Source organism: Numenius arquata, chromosome 15, assembly GCF_964106895.1.
Source record: "Numenius arquata chromosome 15, bNumArq3.hap1.1, whole genome shotgun sequence".
Classification (NCBI taxonomy): Eukaryota; Metazoa; Chordata; class Aves; order Charadriiformes; family Scolopacidae; genus Numenius; species Numenius arquata.
The window spans coordinates 4,831,191-4,850,349 of NC_133590.1; the positions used below are offsets into that span (position 1 = coordinate 4,831,191).

At 43.9% G+C, this 19,159-nt stretch overlaps 1 protein-coding gene across 1 annotated transcript in view; it reads left to right on the top strand.

The window, feature by feature from the left end:
* Nucleotides 1-19,159, top strand: part of SORCS3 (sortilin related VPS10 domain containing receptor 3) — a 313,553-nt gene that overhangs the window by 146,719 nt on the left and 147,675 nt on the right. Inside the window, exon 3 of the mRNA XM_074159130.1 lies at nt 5,772-5,871. Within this exon, the coding sequence (XP_074015231.1) occupies nt 5,772-5,871 (100 nt within the window). The remainder of the gene's footprint in view (nt 1-5,771; nt 5,872-19,159) is intronic.

Consider the following 19,159-nt stretch of genomic DNA (forward strand, 5'->3'; position numbering starts at 1 on the left):
AATTCTCCCCAGGATTTAGTAGAGAAAGAGGTATTCCATACCAAGTCAGCCATGCCCAGGCTATAGGGAGCTGGCCCGGGGAGGGGGCATGAAGTTGCCAGGGCATCCCAGGTCTGGCTGGTGAGAGGTGGTACCAGTAGTGTTTGTACATTCCTTTCTCACTGTTATTGTTGTTGTTTTCCTGTTCCGTTTCCTGTTTTGTTAAATTGCTTTTGTCTCAACCCATGAGTTTTGTCTTTTTCTTCCGATTCTCCCCCGTGGCTGTCGGGGGGAGGTTTGAGAGAGAGCGGCCGCCTTGTTCTTTACTGCCAGCCGCGGCTAAACCAGGACACCAGGGCAGGCTCTGGCTTTGTTTGGGCTCATAACCAGCCCTAAGAGAGGAAACGTTCCTTCTCATTTTTGTATCTAAGTACGAAAAATGCTTTGGGAGCAGCTTTGACAGCCGTAGTCACCAAAAGCCAGGAACTAGCCTGAAAACGTTCAACAAGGAAAAAAGGAATAATCTCAGGGAGTTCAGAGAGGCCGGGCCAGAGCATGCTAATGGCTGATATCCTTTCGAAGACGAGGAGCCCTCTGCCCTGTGTGGTTGGTCTGGTTCCTGATACAGGACTCTGTTGGCGCAAAGCAGCGTGGTGGGGTTAGTGCTGAGCCAGTTTTTGCCTGAGTCCTGAACCACTTACGGTCACTGGGGTAGCTGCGCAAAGGGGTTTACAGCTGGGGCTGCACACAGGGGGTGGTCAAGCTGGACCCTGACTCAGTAGGAGTCTCTTCTCAGTGTGTCATATCTTTAGAAAGGCCTTTATCTCAGGGAGGGTAATTTGAGGGGGAGGAAAGGGAAGGGAGAGACAGAAACAAATTGTTTCCCGAGCAATGGAAGTTTGGCAGCCCGACTTCTTGTGTTACGCAGTTGGGTTCTTTGTAGCGTATTAATGTGTGAGCTGTGTTTGAAGGTTTTTCTGCAGCTGGATGTTCAGAGAGATGTGCCTGCTCTCGTGTCTCATGGGATTTCGTTTCATGCTGCAGCTTTTCTGTGAGCGCTAGTAAGTTTGCTCTCCTTTTGCTGGCTGCTGGTTTTCATGAAACTTGTAGAAACTTTGTTCCTCTCGGGTTTTTGTTTCTCTCTCAAACTGGGAGAAAATTGGCCAATGGGTAAAAACAAGAAGTTGTTTGGGGGGTGGTGAAGAGATAGGCACACTGCAGGCAGACAGTTTGCAGGCACATGAGAAGAGAAGCAAATGTTAATCTGGGGTGTGTGTGTTCCTGTGGCTCTCTGAAGTGCACAGAGAATTGGGGTATTCTGCTCATTTAAGCGGAGCTGAGCCCCCACGCAGTTCCCAACGCGGGGCTGCGGGTGTGTGTGTAGCGGGACTCTGATCTGGAGATGAATGCGTAAGTTTTAGTATTTTAGGAAAAAGACTGAGAATCTAAAATCAAAGCCATACCTGCTCCTTCTCTACACACAGTTGGGGAGAGTCACAGGCGCGGAGGAGAAACCCCCTGACAGGAGAGTTGGTGGCACACGTACACTCCAGGAGGTTGACTTGTCCCTCACAGCCATCCACTGCCAGCATTTGCAGCTCTTTTTTTCCTGAGAGACTGATACATATTTTATACCCTATCTCCGTAGCTGAGTTGCTGAGACTGCGAACAAACAAAACCTCCTTTCTCTGCCTGACAGAGCCCTGAGATGGAAACCATCCGAGGGGAGGACCCCTCTAAAAGCTATTCAGGTGGCATTCTCTCTGCCTCTCCACACTTCTACTTCATATCCCTGGGACGAGCAAGTCTTATCGCAATATTAAATAGGGATTTTGTTACCTCTCGGTGCACTGAGTTATGGCCGGGTTTGGCAGAGAGAAGCTCCTCTGCCTGGGTGTGCTCCTGGAGCCCTGCTCTGCCAGGCTGTGGGACAGCACTTGCAGCAATGGTTAAAACACATCGCAGCCCATCAGGGAAGGGCAGTGGAATCAAGCAGGTGATTTTCTTTCCCAACTGTTTATAATAGAATACAATTATGAGAGAATTTGCAGTCTCCCAGTAAACTAATTACATTATAAACCTTGCTTTTCCAAAGGGAATATATAGAATTTGCTGCCACAGGCTGTTCAAGGAAAGCCCACGTTTACTTGGTTATACTAATTTTACACTTGTGTTGGAGTCTTTCTTCATGCAAAGCCTTCTGGAAGAGGCTGCCCAGAGAGGTGGTGGAGTCTTCTTCTCTGGAGACATTCAAAATCTGCCTGGACACCTTTCTGTGCAACCTGCTCTAGGTGGACCTGCTGTGGCCGGGGGGTTGGACTAGATGATTTCCAGAGGTCCCTTCCAACCCCATATCATTCTATGATTCATGTTAACCAAGACTAGCAAAGAGATTCTTCCTCATGGCTGGTAGGAACAGATAATTATAAAACCCAAAAAGCTGAATTGGAGTAGACAAAGGTCTACACTAGACTACCCCTTGAGTTTTATTGCTTTTCACTGTGCAGCCTTTGTTGGGGTATTGCCAACAGTTTGACGTGCAGGATGTAAAGCAGGATAGAGGGGACAATGAAGTGTTGTAAGATCAATGTGTAAGGACACGTGGGACAAAATGCATGGACTGAGCTTTTACAGGCTTTGTATGTATAGCCAGAGTCCATTCCATATTCCCCATTGCCCATAAAAAGCCCAACCAAGGTTAAAGCAGTCATTTGGGGTGTGACTCATGGAAAAGGTCTGTTGTATCACTGAGTTTTTTGTCATTTTGCTATAACTACAACCTTTCTTTGCCTCCACTCCTTTAATAATGTGCTTTGAAGTGGATCCTGTTCTGACCAGAGGAATAGGAGAAAACATGGTATCTGGTCTGCTTGTAGTATCAGCAACTGTAAGGACATGTGGGCTAGTTAATTTGCAGTTAGAAGTCTTTGACTGCAAAGACAAGTAATTAGTAAAGGAGAAGGGTTCAAGTTAAGATTAAAAGTTGAGCCAGAACTGTTCTGTTCCACCTGTGGGTCACATCTCTTCAAATGTTCAGGATTGGATTGCTAAAATTGGGCCACCAGCATTTTGTTGTTGTTGTAAACAGTTGTTTTCAAATTAGGCAGCTTGGTGGTAAGGGTTTAGCAGGTTTGGGTATCGAGCCGTACACTAGATGATTATAGAAGCTGAAGTGGCTGATTGTAGATGCCTGCTTTTGAAAAGAACCATTACCTATGCAAGTTTTCAGTTTCTTCATCTCTGGAATAGAGATAATATTTCCCAGTATGGCCCTTGGGACTTTGTTAGTTTGAATGGATTAACACGAGACAAAAGCTTCAGATTCTTTGGATGGGGAAGTGCTATGGAAATACAGTATATTATTGTGATATCCTTTGAGACATTTCTGTGAAGCCAGTGGTGACTGTCATGATAATAAAGAAAGCCTTAGAGAAGCTAACGAAATAATGATCCTAATTCCTTTCTAGCTATTCTTTGAAAGGGCAAATGCAAGGAGTGATAATGGTTTAATGAGAGAGAGTCATTAGGGCATCCAGCTTGCATCTTTAGAAGTGCAAAGCATTTTGGGAGATCTGAAAATGACTCTGAGAACAAAACCAAAGTAGCTCTGTCAGAATATTAAACTGTTATTTGTATTCTCTTTGAATGCTGATTGAAACCAATGATCTCTTTCCCTGGCTGGTGGCTGGTACGTGTGTAATCACGGATGTGGCTTGTTCGGAGCTTCAGTACTGTTGGAAGGGCGAGATCAAGGAAGAACCTCAGTGCTTGCCCTCTGTGTGTTACCCTCTGCTTAGAGATTAGTGTTACTTGAGGATTCCTGACCTGTTGAATTTGAATGTATAGGAGGCCTCGTGCAGTGGAATTAATTGGCCTGGATTATTCAGTTTTATTAATTGAGATGCTTCGGTTTCAAGCTTGGCTGGAGGGAGGGGGAAAGCTGCTAGGTTTTTTGTGTGATTTGGATACCTAGCGAGACAGGAGCTTCACATTCTTTGGATGGGAAAGTGCTATGGAAACACAGTACATTATTGTAATATCTTCTGGGGCATGTCTGGGAAGCCCAGTGAGTATCAACGCTATGCGCTGGTACAAACGAGTATTAAGTGTAAATTGAGCTAGTATTAGCTCTATTTTAGTATTAGAGAGTGAAACCAGAACACAAGGAAGTTAAGACTCGAAGCCCCTCTGACTGCTGAGTGTTGAAAGGAGGAAGGTTGGTTCAATCCATTTAAGGAAAGAACCTCTTTGCAAAACATTTAGGAATTGTGCTTGAAAGATGCAGAAGAGCAAATGTGTTGGAGCCACATCAGCGGTAAAAGAAGCTTTTGACTTCACGGGTCCTGCTACTTGAAAGGCTGAAACCAGTTGTCTAGTTTTGTGGCATGTCCCTTTCGGTGTCATCATGAACTTCATTAAGCAGCAAGGAAACCAGTGGAGCTGGGTGCAGATTCTGGCATTGCTTAGTTTCTGCAGCCACTTGAGTGGGAGCCTTGAGCCACCGGTCGCAGTGGCACCATTCACTGTGATGCCAGAAGGGTGACTGGGGCCATTTCTCTGCCGGACAGCCAAGGAGCAGAGGATTGGTCTCGGGCAGAACCACAGATCTGCAGACACTGGAAGCTTGCTGAACTTAGGAAATCAGAAAATTACTGGAGCTAGTTACCTGGAAAGGCGCTGAATTGCTACATGTTCTCTAAACATCTGTTCAGTAAAAAGCGTGATTAGAGAAGAAGAGGGCAGGGGTCATGAATTCTTATCTTAATAAAATCATAGGTATGTCCAGGTAGGCTTTTTGTGAAGGTCTCTCCTTGTGCACCTGATAAGAATTGTAGTTGCTCTGTCTGTATGATAGAAGCTGTGCAGGGTCAGGAGCCAGGCTCTCCCTGCTGTTTGGATGGGGTGGGTGGGCTTTTCATGCAGGTTGTGACACCCCTCCTAATGCAAGCTGGTGCTGACCACTCTTCAGGCGTGGGATCCTCTACTAGGTAGCTGTTGATTTGTTCCGGTAGGAAAAATCTTGTTTGTTAGGAAAATCAGAGTACGAAAACAGCCAGAGAAACAAGCAGGGCAAAGTGAGGTTTCAACCATGCCCACAAACGAGGAGGAGGAAGCTACAGAAAACCCTCTGTGACGAAGCAGCCCTTTTCCCCAGTCACGAATGGGTAATGCCACCCCCAGATCATCTGCTCCTCCGGGTGGGATTTGCTAGTGTAGGGGCCTGAATCTGTCTCTGTAACTCAGAAAAATTAAATGCCTGGCACAAAGTAGGATGGGGGTGACTGAGGACTCAAGATGCCAGTTTAGGTACGTTTTTATCTAGACATGGGTTCAGCTGTTACAATTCTGAGCCACATTTAAATCCCCATCTCCAAGTCAAAAATCAACCTACTTAAATAAAACTGTTGGTGGTGGGTTTAATTTGGATTCTTCTGGTGCATTTCTCTGAAAAGAGAATTTGTGCTAAGTGTGCTGCTGAGATCAGAGTCCTCTCAGGTAAATACCATTTGCAATCCCACACTGGCCCAGGAGAGCAGAGCCTGTCCCCAAAGTCCATCTTCATGGGTGCACCACAGCAGGTGCATAGGATCAATTGATGCAGAGACAGACCCTGCCTCAAAGGACTCAAGTTTTCTTCTCTTTTCTGCTGCACACCCTGAATGCAACACAAAAGCTTGGGTTTTAAGGGTAATGATGCTCAAGCTGTAACTTTGCTCATCTGTTCACACAGTCATTTCCTTCCCAGAGCTCTAATAACCACATAAACTCTTTTTGTCTCCTCTTTTCTCCAGGTCAACAGACTATGGCACTACCTATGAAAAGCTAAATGACAAAGTAGGCCTGAAGACTGTGCTGAGCTACCTTTATGTCAGTCCCACTAACAAGAGGAAGGTAAGGGAGAGTCATCGAGCCGGTAGCTATAGAAACAAAATGACGACATTCCGTTCATTCTGAGAGGAATTATGATCCTGAAGTGAAATCCGTTGGTAATTCACAAGAGCCTGAATTTGTTGTCTAAGTTGCACTAGTGCATTTCTGTGGAATCCAGTAGAATTATGCCTGCTTTTGTGACAGGGATGGAGTCCTTAATCTCCTGCTGAATGTGTTAGAAGTATAAAAGGGTTGCTTTTCTTTGCTTCTGACTGTTACACCTTTAAAGCTGAACTCACACAAACGTATCTAGGACTCTTGCTTACACTGGCTTTGGCTAATACAGCTCTCCCTGCCTTCTCTGTCTCATTATTATTAGAAATACTGAGTAAAAGGCATTTATTTCTCCATTTGACTCTTTTCCCCTTCATGCTTTCCCTAGTTAGAAGTCGGAGGTAGAGATGTAAATGACATTTTCATTGGTTACATCATGTAAGGGGGCTGAAAGCAGAATATGCCTGGGAGAGTGGGTGGGGGGACCTAAGATTTGATTTGAATGTGTAGGAGAGAAGATGAGGTCACAGCTTTCAAACCCCCTGCTCACGCTTCCCACGTGATGCAATTGGGGCTGCAGCTGGCTCGCAGAGCGCAGCCCAGGAGTTACTATTCAGTGCCTTTTTAGTTTAAAATTATTGCCTGTGTTGATTCAAGGGAGGTGGTGGGACAAAGACGCTTTCAGCTACCCACAGAAATCAATGTGGGAGGGCTGCAGCACGTAGCTAATTGCTGGCAGTGGAGTTGTGTTTGGACGGGTTGCAGCCCATTCGGCTTGATCGCTTCCAAACTGCCCATCTCCTGTCTCCATCAATAGGTTTCCAAGCTAGTATTTTGGTCCTTGTACTGTTCTTATTACTACTATTGTGTTTTCCATCACTGGTCAGTCTACAGAGGTTTCAGGATTGATGTTTATTTCGATATATGCAACCTTAAGGCAGTCGTAGCTCTGATTACTATCAGCAACAATATGTGTGTGTTTGGGTGTACAGAGGAGAGGAAGAATGCAGTGAGCAGGGGTCAGCTTATAATTTTTTTTTCTGATGCAGAAGCTGAATTATTGTGACAACTTCCTTGACTTTTTTTCTGAGCAAAATGGAATGAAAGTGTTTTGTAATGAGTGCTCCTGGCCTTCACACCCCTCCCATATCCAATATGGTGGGCACCGAAGAGTTAATTCTTCTTCATTCTGTTTCCAAAGCAACTCTGCCCACTTAAAATCAGAGGCAATATGCTCAGTTACAAATCCTACGTCACTAGTGTAAAGTCTCCCTCACAAATCGGAGTACTAGGATATATGATTATCTTCTAGCATTTTCTCAAGATATCAAGCTTTCCAGATTAGCAATCTTTTCTCTCCTTTTTATTTAAATAACACTTGCATTTCTTCATATAGTGGCATGCAGACCTATCTTTACCTGCTGTTTTCTTATTTCAGATGACAACTTTTTAAAATTATTTTTTTTGGTCTTATGTCTTAAGAAAATGATTTCTTGGACCGATTTATCTGTCTTCCTTCTTCTCCTCCCTTCTGAAAAATCTTTTGAAATGGAGAGACAAGCTGTAAGGAAAACCTGTAGGAAACTGGTTTCAGTGCTGGATGCTGTGGGAACAACTTGTTTTCGTTCTTTCTACCTCTGCTAAATATATGGATGCTGTTATTGTGCATGGTTAAACAGCTGTTTTGTCTGAACCCAGAGCTGACTGCTTTGTTGATCATCAAAGCAATTCCGAACATCCACGCAGCATTTGAAAAATGCCTGGAGAAAGGTGTCACTGGATTGGAGCATCTGGGATTTGTCAAATTCAGTATCAGGTTTATTGTCCACCCATCCCTTGCAGATTCATGAGGTTGTGCACTGCAAAAAAATGCACTTGAGTCGTAATCTTCTCCAAGTCTCCCTGGGTGAATATTGTTAGAGTGGCCTGCAGAGTAAGCGTCATGGTTTTTGCTGAGCTCCTGAGGACAACCACCAATAATGAATCACAAAGCAGTAGGTGAGGTGAATCAGTTGCACCCCGGTAGAGAAAGTCCAGATCCCTTGTGTTTCAACTCTTAGAGCACAGATGCTGGCTAGTTGAACACAGCGCAGTGATCTCTTGTGAGCCTCAAAAATAGGTCTTTGTTGAAGACAATAAACAAGGAGGGAGATACCAAAAAGTAACACACGTGCACAGGGCCTGGGCACACGCGGTGAATCGTGCAGACCCTTTCCAGGCAAGATATTTTCTCCTGAGGCATTAGCTCCCGGGTAGTGATTGGACCCTGCGTGCCTCGCAAGCTCCTGTTGATTTTTTGATGGGTTTGCACACTGTTGCTAGCCCTGTCTGCTCATTAGCGCTTAGAGGATTAGCAGTTACTTGGAGGAGGGGAAAAGCTTTCCATACATTCATTTCTAATTGATTTACTAGTGAGAAGGATAATTACCTCTCAGCTACCCTGCAGAACTACAGTGGGAATTACCTGTCAAATTTCTTTGAAGACCCAAAATGCCTCTCTTCAGCTGTTAAATAGGAATTATGCATTCAGCCAAATGCCAGTTATATAAACACCATTTACCTGAATTGTGGCATAACCCTAGGCTCAATTATGAGGCAAGAGGATTTACGTGCTGGCTTTTTTTCTGTCTTTTTTTAAAAGAAAAGCCTTTTGTTTCCAATTTATTTTTTGAAATTTTTTGGTGGGAGTATTGGAAGTTTTTTGGCAGCTTCTGCTGTATTTCTCTGCTCACTGCTGTGCCGGGTCATGGTGGGACACTGATTTCCCCATACCAGCATCTCTCTTGTTGCAATATGAGGGATCACGCAAGGCCAGAGTTGAAATGCAGAGGCTGAGCAGCTGGATGAAGCATGGCTACAACCCATGGTCTAGGAGCCCGTGTCGTTCCCCTTCTCTCGTGGTCCCAATAAAGCCACACCTGATGCCTTACCCTTCTGAATTATGGCACTCCAACACCCTCTTCTTACAAAGTGAATTCCTTTATAGAAGAAATATTGAGCTTAATGTAGGAATGACTTGGTGAAATTCTGGAACACGTGCTACAAGTGGAGGTCAGACTTGATGGCCTAATGGCTCTTAAGGCCTTAAAGTATTTAATTCTTTGTTGTTTTTTTTCTGCCTCCAACAAAGTTAATGTCTGAACGTCTGCTATGTAACATTGATGGGAAAAGCAAGTCCCCAGTTAGCTTCATGTATTGTTGGCCTTCCTCTTTTAAGCTGAAAAATCTTGTTTCAGTTTGGGTTATATATTTAGTCAATTTTATTCATTTCACGTTCTCTTTAGGCTTCCTTCTAAGCTGCTCCTGTGTGTTTCTCCCATCCCTAACTGGAGAGCCCCAGCAGGGTGTTGAATATTACCTCTGTCTGTATTTGGTGTCCTGCTGGGTATTGAAATGTCTTTCCTGATACAGCAGCCTGGGAAATGCTGGAGCAGCCTGGAAGCATCTCGTCCCTCAGTCCTGCCCTTTGCTCCTCAGTGAAACACATCAGTCACTAATATTTATCAGTGGACAAAAATCACCGTGGAGAGATCATGTCTTTATGCCTGAAGAGGAAAGAGGCAGCTGAGTGGGGAAGAGGTGAAGAAACACGGTCTCTCTGGTTATCATGGTGATAAATCCAGGACAGCCTCAGTTCTCCCTGGGCACCTCTTGGCTGTGCTGGTGTTTGGCACTTAAAGGCCAGATTTAGTCTATGGGTGTTCCTTGGTTTTACACGTTGCTGCTGGGAGACATCAACCCTCTGCACGCACGTTGTTAACCAAGGCACAGAGCTGCATAGCCAAGGCTGGGCTGAGGTGGCTTTGGCTGTGTCCCCACGTGGTGCTGGGCAGAGGCAGGGCTGGGTCCCAGAGCGCCTGCTCCCAGCTGCTGACCCAACCTCCTGATGGCCAGTTTTGGAGCCGAGATAGGGGTTGTCCGTTTCCTAGAAATGGAAAGATATAAGAAGGTATGTGGGAAAACGCACTCTGCCATTGTGTAATTGGAGGTTTGCAGTTATAATTAAATCAATATAACAACATGCAGATACCAAAGGAAGTTGCTGAGAAATACGTCTTTCCCAGCTATGGTTCCTCTTGCCTCTCCAAGTATCATTGCTCGTGATCAGGGCCAGCCAGGTGATCTGAGAGCACCCACAATTTGAAATGAGGCCGCCCTGGAGTGCCGACATAAGGCGACAGTCAAGCAGGCTGCAGCCCATTGTGAATCTGTAGCCTCTGGCTGCACCGGAGCTGAAACGCTTCCTGCCGTGAGCCAGGAGTACTTTGTCTTCCTGTGGAGCCCTTGTACTGCTAATTCCCTTCTCCTAAGAACTAATAAGCTCAGGGTTTCACAACATTTTGCAATTGTGCGTACAGCCTCTGCTGCTGGGAGCTGAAACTGCCAGACTTGTCTCTGCTCTCCTGCAGATGTTTGGGCTGCTGCTGCTTTCACTTGCACACTGGAGACTTGTATTTGGATCAGGAAAATCTGCATTGAGTTCTCGTTAATACTGTGAAATTCCAGGTGATCATTAGACCTAGCAGTCAGACAACTCTGAAGTCCTGGAGGCTATGGCTTTCTTAAGAGTTACTGTTTTGAGCCCTGGTGAGAAGCCAGGTGCCTGCAGTTTTGACACTCCTACCACCATGAAGATGCTCTAATAGGCAGAGTGTATTCCAGGGCACATCTTCCCCTTCAGTGCATCTGCCCACCCGGTTGTTTGCCTGAGAGACCACATGAGAAGCATCTGCTTTGCCTGGTTAACACACGGGTTGCAATGAGCCCGATAATTCTGTGGTGAGCTTTAGAAAGGAGAAACTTTCATATTTCTTTAGCAGCACCCCTTCCTTACAGTTGAATGGGATTTAAGGGCAGATGGTTGAGTGATCTGAAAAGCTGGGACTTGCAAAATGCATAGCTTTGGCGTTTCTACCCTATAACCTCTTGTCTGTCTTTAGGGATATGACAAAAGGCTGCCTACTGTCTGCTGGGCAGAGATCTCAGTTCCCTGCTGACCTCTAATTTAATGCTATATTTTGGGCATTAGTTACATTTTACTAGAGGCGGATTTTCACAGCAGCCTGGGAATTAGAATTGTTTATTTCTTCCAAAGCACTCAGGGAAAACTGACTTTTTTTAATTCCTATTTTCTTTCTATCCCATTTTTTTTTCATTGTTGAAAACTTTCTGTTAGAAAATTGGATAATTGCCACAAAAAAAGAAAGAAAAAAAGCCTGTGATTCTTTGACTAACTGCCTGTTCTTCAAAATGGCACTGTATGGAGCTGAAGTGCCGCGGGTCCCTATTTCCTGGCGTGAGTTGGTCTGCTGGGTAAGATCTCCTACCCCAAGAACATTTGCTTTCTTCTTGGTTGCCAATAACAGGATTCATTTTAGAATTGATGCCTCACGGAGGGATGCAAAGTCCTTCCAAAAGGTGCAGAAAGAAGATGAGAATGGAAATCCCGTATATCTGAACCACTGCTCCTTTCAGGCACTGAGGTACCATTTGGAATCTGAAGGAATTGTTGTTGAACCATAAATTTCATGTATTACTTTTTCCATGAAGTGTTCTGTGAAGAGTGCATATTCTTTGTGAAGGTGTTATTTAGTTGAAAACCCAGTTTTCACTATGAAACTTTTCTCTCTACCCTTGGGATTCCTGTGGAGGTTGAGAGGATGGAGTTAAAAAGCATTTAAAAGAAAAAGAAGAGAGGAAAAAGGAAGAAAATGACAAGTCTGACAAAATCAAACCAAAAAGCACTTGCCTGTATATAGTTTTGCCCAGATGAGATGTGGATAAACGGGAGGTCTTGATTGCATTTAAGATCCGGGGTGACAGTTCCGATGTCTTAGAAATACCTTCCTTCATGAATTTGCTTTGCAATTCAATTGGATGCAGTAATCTTTAGCTTTTCTCCTGCACTGTTACCATCCATTGTTGTTGTAGGCGATAACTTGAAGAATTAAAACGCCTGTAGTCTTTTATGCTAACTATCTGTGCAGAAATATCACCCAGGTGCAGTGTTTGAAATGAGGATTCCCACCATTTTTCCCTTATACCAGAACTGAAACATTAAGAGATTTTATTTTTAGATAGACCTTTTAGCTAAGGGATTTGAACAGTAGTTGCAAACAGCATAAAGCAGAAATAAATTTACAGCGCTCGGGTAAAGAGCTTTTGAGAAAAAGGTGTTGCAGACTAGTTTCCCAGTTGTCATAAGAGTCAGAATGGAGGGGCCGTCCAAGTCGCTGAAGCTATAAAAGCCAAGGGCATGCCGCACCTCTCATACCTGGTCATGCCTCTGAACTTGGCCCATCAGAATCAGAAATGTTTAGAGGTATTTGGAGAGTCAGAAGCTCTGAAAGCTAAAACTAATTAGATTTGTTTGTTTCTGTGCAGCTTCTTGGGGATGAAGCGCTGCAGCTGTTTATGAGCTGGCAGAGAGCAATGCTGCGTTGCAGTTCAGGTTAATGAAGGAAGAAGTTAATTGTGACCGTAATAATTGAAATTGCAGAGGAATGCATCTATCTGGCTGGAAACTAGCTAGCACGTTGGGAGTGACACCTCCTCTTACAAAAGTTGGAGATCCTAAATGAGCACAAGTTGCTTTGACCTTCTCTTTATTTCTTCTTGCTCACTTGGGGAGTAACTGAGAGCAATCCCTGTCCTGGCCTTGTGTATCTCCAAAAAGAATTCCTCAGCTGTGGTTAGAGCCTCAGGGAAGAACCATGGTCAGAAGTGATTTTGATTTTGCTTTCATTTCTTGTTTCATTTGATCTCAAAGGGAATTCCATGGTGTTTTTTTTTTTTTTTTTCTCCTTAGTCATCAAGTGTGTGATAGGCTGGTGAGGCAGAGGTTCCAGCACACACCTGATGCTTGCCAACCCGGCCTGAACCGAGCTGCCATCCTTTGCCACAGCTCCCATTAGTCATCTGCTGCTTTTTCCCAAGATTGCATCCCAAGCTGTCGGTGAGGAACTGAGCTCTGGAGTATCCTAAAGCCATTTGGCAGATGGAAGGTTTCTTTGGACCCTTTTTCCTTTTTATGCTGACACTGTGATAAACACCGTGTGCTGCAAACTGGCACTTGCTGATGTGATCTTGGAGAACGTATTTATAACATAAAGGCAACGGGCCTGAGTTAGAGCCACAGGGCAGGAGTGGTAGAACTAGTTCTTTCTATTGTCTTTTATCCCTAATAATTTCCTTCAGCCCAGTGAAATAGAGTTACTAAATGGCTTGTTGGTTTTGAAGCTGCCATTGGCGGGGCCTGAATTATCCGAGCTGCAAGTGCAGTTGTCATCGTCTCTTTGTGCACTCCTTCTCTGCGTATGATGCTCCTGTGCTTCTCAGCACTCCAGAAACCGTGCCACTCAGTCCAGAGCCTGTGTGAGCACAGCCTGGCCACTGCTGTACAGGAAAGGCTATAGCTCTAAACCACAGCATCTGGGTTTAGCTGAGCTCAGATTTGTCTGCTGTGGTTATACCAGTGGGTTCTACAAACCTGACTGCGATCTGGTTAACGTGGCAGTGTATTCCATCTTGTAAATTTACTTCAGGGACTGTCACTGTCAATCTCCAATTTAAATAGGGGAATAAAGATGGGAATGAAAAAGTAATGTTTTCCTTCGCTTACTGATGAAGCAAAGATGATTTCCCCAAGGTCACCCACAACATCCATGGCAGAGTCAGAGGATATGTGACATGACGTGCTTTATCTACAAGGTGCAGTCTTGTGAGCTGCTGTGCATGGGATTCTCTCTACTTGTTCGATTAATTCAGCTTGAATTTGTCACCGGAGAAAAGAGAGCATTTTTGTAAATATTTGCAGAACCATGACCTGAAACTGTGTGAGAGTTACGGATGTGTCATAATGCTTGGAGAAGAGGTTTTAGGAGTTCTTCTTTTGAAGGGATTTTTATTATCTCTCTTGAATTCAGAAAAGTCTTGTTTTCAGAGTAGGTTTCTCTGACCGTTCCTGTGTAAGAAATATAGTTTCCTGATGCCGGATGACTGAGTTTATTAGTCTTTGAAACATGATTCAGGATCAATGAATGGAAGATGTTGAGATGTGAAGGCAAAATGTGAGTGTTATTAGAATACTCCTAAAATATAGGGTCTTTTTCAGTATGCCCAAATAGGTATGGGGTGTCTTGTGATTGGTTTGTGGGCTTTTTTTTTTTTTTGGTTGGTTGGGTTTTTATAATTATTATTACTATATTGGGGGATTGTGCCTCCTTGTTGATCTTTGTAGTCAAGGGGCTTCAGTGAGAGAGTGCTTTGCCCTGCTGCAGCTGGGACTCTGGGGTTTGCTATGTCGGATGCCCCACTGGGACCTGACCTGTAGGCTCCTGCTCTTAAAGAAAGAACAAACTAGTATCTCTTTGTTTGCAGGTTTTAATTTTCCTACTCTGACTTGACATATATCATAGAGATAAATGGCAGTCATATATGGAATCTGTGGTCTGGGATATGATCGCTTGTCAGCACAGAATTGGGATCCAAGCTTATGAGAGATCCCCAATGGATCTCTCTCTGCCCCTTTTCTTAAACAGGGACAGTCTGATCATTGCCCTCCAGGGAAGGCTGTCCCTTGGTGAATGCATGAACACGAAACTGCAGATTCTTGGGGCTTTTTCCAGTTAATTCTCTGAAAAAGCAGATGCGCTAAAAAAAACAAATAAAAAACCCCAACCCCCAGTGAACCTCACTCACTCCTCATCAGCTGTTTCTCAAAATAAACACAATTGAGATAATTAACAAAATGCTCACATATGGCATTATTTAATGGGGGTGGAGGGGAGAGGATTAGAAGAGAGATGGGTATCTGCTTCTACCTATCGTAAAGATCCTTACGTTGAAAGCCATCGTTTCAGTGTTCATGAAGAAAAAACAAGTTCACATATTATGAAATTCCAGAATTAGGGTTGCTTGAGTGTGCCTTTATGCATCTGCATTTCATGTCTTTGTAGCTATGCATTCCAAGAGCTTTCACTTGCATTTTTCATAGGTTTCTGAACTCATTTAATACGTGTTTGGTAAGTGCTGAGGTAAGTATTGAAAGTGAGTGGAAACCTAATGCAGGATTTAATTAATAAAGATAGGGAATAAAAGAATAAAATGAGGGCTGTCTAAGTTGGCTTTATGAAAACTGTTTTGTTAAATAAATGTCATTTTAGTCTTCACAGATATCGCAAGTCTGGTTAATAAAAGTAAGCATGTAGACACAAGATGTATAAGTAAAATAAGAAAAAAGCAGTCAGGCACTTGCTATGTCATTTATCCACCAAGAGCTGGAACTGTGATCCTGAAATCCCTGCTTAGATGCTGCCTGGGGCTTTCGGGGAAAAAAATGGCTGCTTGAATAAAAGCAGGCACAGATGTTAGAGGAAGGCAAATCGGAATTCAAACCCTTTGCACTTGATTTATTTACCATGCATACTTCCCTGAGGTTGCTTTGTGCGCAAGAACTGAGTGGGTTAGCAGTGTTTGTTTGGCACTGTTTGTGATGGTAAATGTGGGTATCTGCCACTTTAATCATACAATTCCTTGCCCCATCATCCTAAAAAATCCCTAAGATTGGTTGAGGAGGGTATCACTGCACTTCATTGACTACTGGAGTGGCTGGAGAGTCAGATTGCAAGGGGGAAAGATGGGAAAAACCCAAGCCGTTATGTCAGCTTTTTTTTTTTTTTTTTTTTAATATGACTTGCAAATAATGTTTGGAGAAAAAAGGCCAGTTATCAAGTAAGACTCATTTTGGCAGGATACTAGTGCACATCTGTTCCAGGGCTGCTTTGTCTGGCTTCCTAGTAGTCAGTCCACCTCTCCTGTTGCTCTCTCTGCCTGCTTCACCTTGTCTTGCTAGAGCCAGAGCCCTACAGGGCCTCAGGGATTGTACGAGGTCGTAAAGAGAAGAGATGGGGTAAAACTGGAAAAGGTCACATCCACATTTAGATGTGGACTTCCCAGAGTTGGCTGTCAGTATTTAATAAAGAGGTACTTTGCTCTAATTTAGCCAGCAAGTGTTAAAGGACAGATCAGAAGTTATAATATCCCTTAAAATAAAGCTGCAATTTTGCCACTAAGCATGGCCATTGCTTTTATGAAGTGGGGAGAGTAGACCTGTGTGAGCTTTCAGAGTGCCCTACCTTGGTTACAGGGACAAAGAGGGACTGTCAGGATGCATCACCTTGTAAGGGGTTGCCTGTACTTAACACCCAGGCTGTCAGCAGGGCAGACACAGCTGCAGATCCTGATGTAGGGCAGGTTTATGAGACTTCCTTCCTTTCTCCAGCCTCCCTACCTCTCTATGAAATGTGGCCATCTCCTTTACTGCTGCTGCTCCAATAATATATTAATTTATGAAGTATGAAAAATGAGGTAGTTTTGAATTAACGAGGAGGGGAATGGTGCTTCACAGACAGCAGGATAATCAATCAATAATAACGAGTCAGCATGTCCTGTTATTAAAAAGGAGGAAAAAATAATAGAATGGGTGGAGAGCAGCTCTTGGGAAAGGGGCAGGTGGGTCCTTTAGAAGACTGCGTAGTGCTCTGACCTTGATCTTTAGTGATAAGAGCTGCTTCACCAGGACATCGTTATTTTTCTTTGAGGAAAATCTGCCTCCCCCCCAGTCTCCTGCCAACCCCAACTCCCAAATCCACTATCTGTGGCAAAGTGTCTTTTATTTCATTCTTTTCCAATGTGAAGAATAGAGAAATTCAGCATTCCTCATTGAGTGAATTGTCATTTTTAATGGAATAGGTTAGCAGAGTCTGCAGGGTACACGCTGGCCGTTGTCTCAGTTTCTGCCGGATATGCACATCTACCTCTTACAGTGTAAATGCAGTAACTAAGATTTCAGCTCTGAAGTGATCGGCTCTGTGTAAAAAGCACTGTGAATCCTGGAAACCCTTGCGTGGCAGTGTTAGGAGCAGTTTTTCTTTGGCATGGAGCTTGGCTGGGCTAGGTCTTAGAGAAACATTTCAGCACGTCTCAGAGTACTTGAAGCTTCCTTTTGCACTAGCCAGTGTTCATTGCCCTTGACCCTATCTGTCCTAAAATGTCTTTTTTCATTGTATACAGACAGACATTGCTGGACAATGAAAGTAATGATAGGGATTTTCAAAGTGATGCGGAGTTGCAGTTAGAGAACACTCAGGCTGTAGTTTTCTCATAAATCTGGGGATTCAACACTTATTCCAGTCTTTATGTCTCTGACTGAGGAGATGTTGGTGCTGCCTTTTGCAGTGGGGCCCACAATATTTTAATTCTCTGTTGCAACAAATCAGGTTGTCCTTTTTCTGACAAAAAAAAAGCTTATCTGACATCTTGTTTCCTCCCATGGAGACATTCCTTGGCAGGCCAATGTGATCCTTAAAAGTGACTGCAAGAGAGCAACAAAACTTAGGAAGCAGCTGTGCTCAGAGATGTGAGTGGCAATGTGTGGAGGCAATGAATGTAGTGCTCAGGACCTGGAAATGGGTGGAAAGATGGAGTCAGCTTGGTAATTTTCTGATTTTGCCAGTTGATTCCCAAACCAAAGCGTCAGGGTTGTGCTGCAGAGAAAAACTTTGTCCCCTCTTCCAGTTCCCTTGTCTCTTACACTAGTTCTTCAGGACACTGCAGAGACCAGGGCTCGTCTATCTGTGTGGAAGGGTACGGAGAGGGAAATATGTAATGGAAAATGTCAAAGCCAATGAGCTGGTGTCCTGGGTTGAGAGACACAGGACTAGCTTTTCTTCTAATGCTGGGGAAAATTGCACTTTTAGAAGATTCTAGTGTCTGAATTTGTGGAAATATTTACTTTATAGCCAGCCAGGCTCTGTGGGATTCAAGGTTAGTGTTTTCGAACCTTGCCAGGTGCAGGGACAAGGAGGAGCAAGGCCTGGGCATTTGACCCAGGCTGGCCAACAGGAGTATTTCATACCATGAACGTCACATTCAATATAAATTAGAAAAGTTTGCTGCGTAGCTCTCTCTCCCTTGATGGCAGCGGTCCAGACAACTCCTTGCCCCGGTGCCGGAGCCCTGAGCCCTTCCCTTCCTCCTGAAGCCATTGCGCTGGCAGTGTCCGACATTTGCTGTCCCTGCTGGGAGTGCACAGCTTCCTGCTGATATAACTGGCTGAGTATAATTCCTGTATATCTTATATCAGTATTGGGATTAATACTGGTTCTTTAGTATTATTGTTAATTATTTAGTCTATTAAATCTATTTATATTTCAACCCTTGTGTTTCTTTGTGTTCCCCGACTCCCCTTTCCGGGTGGGGAGGGGTCATCGGGTGATGGAATAATTGTCTAACGACAGTAGGTTGTTAGGGGTTCTCTCAAACCATAACAGCTGGTAGTTGCGAATCCAGTTCCTAGGTCCTGAACCTTCCCATATATTAGGAACTCTGGCCCCTGAGTGAGTGTGCAGAGCTTGCAAACACAGTGGAGGGCTTAGAGCTGACTGCTGCTGTGCAGAGCACTGCAACGCCACCATGTTTTGTAACTTGAGTCGTTAATTTTTGGGGGCCTCGTCCTTTAATCCAGAAAATAGATAGGCTTTCCTCCCACCTCCTTGACTGCTTCCAGTGGGGGGGATGTTAGGAAGAGAAGTACACCAGGGACAGTGAGGGACATGAGTAATAGATGCCAGGTAAGTGAAGTGAGATAGATGATTAACATCTGGATATGAACATTGATAAAGCTGACTGTTGTCTGTGTTCTCTCTGGAATCTGACTAAAAAGCAGAAAAATAAAGTGTGTAAGCAGAGGAGAAGCAATGATGCATTTAAAATTGTATTCAGGTTTAATGGCCTCGAGGGAGATACATAATACAATTTTTATTTTTGTAAAGAGCCATGAAACACTCTACTGTCCTCAAATGAAATAGGCTGTTGTATACAGGCTGCAAAAGTTTACCCCCATGAGTAACTATCCATGCACATCTTTTTGTTTTCTGTAATGGGGTAACTACAGTGAATAAACTTATTCCCACATGTAAAGTGTTCTCCCGAGTGAGACCTATAATCAGAGGAGTGTTTCTGTATAAATGGTGTTCTCAGTTCCAGCAGCTGTGGTGCACGCAGCCTCTCCTTACTGATAACATTATTTTCTGTAACTATTTCTGCTTACACAGTAAGTTACCATAATGGTGAAAATTACTTTGTAGTTCTATGAAGAATAGCACAACCATGCATTTACTCAAATAACATATAATTATAACAGTGAATGCTGCTTTTCTCTTTCTGTGCACACAGTTTGGGATCAGAGCTGTTC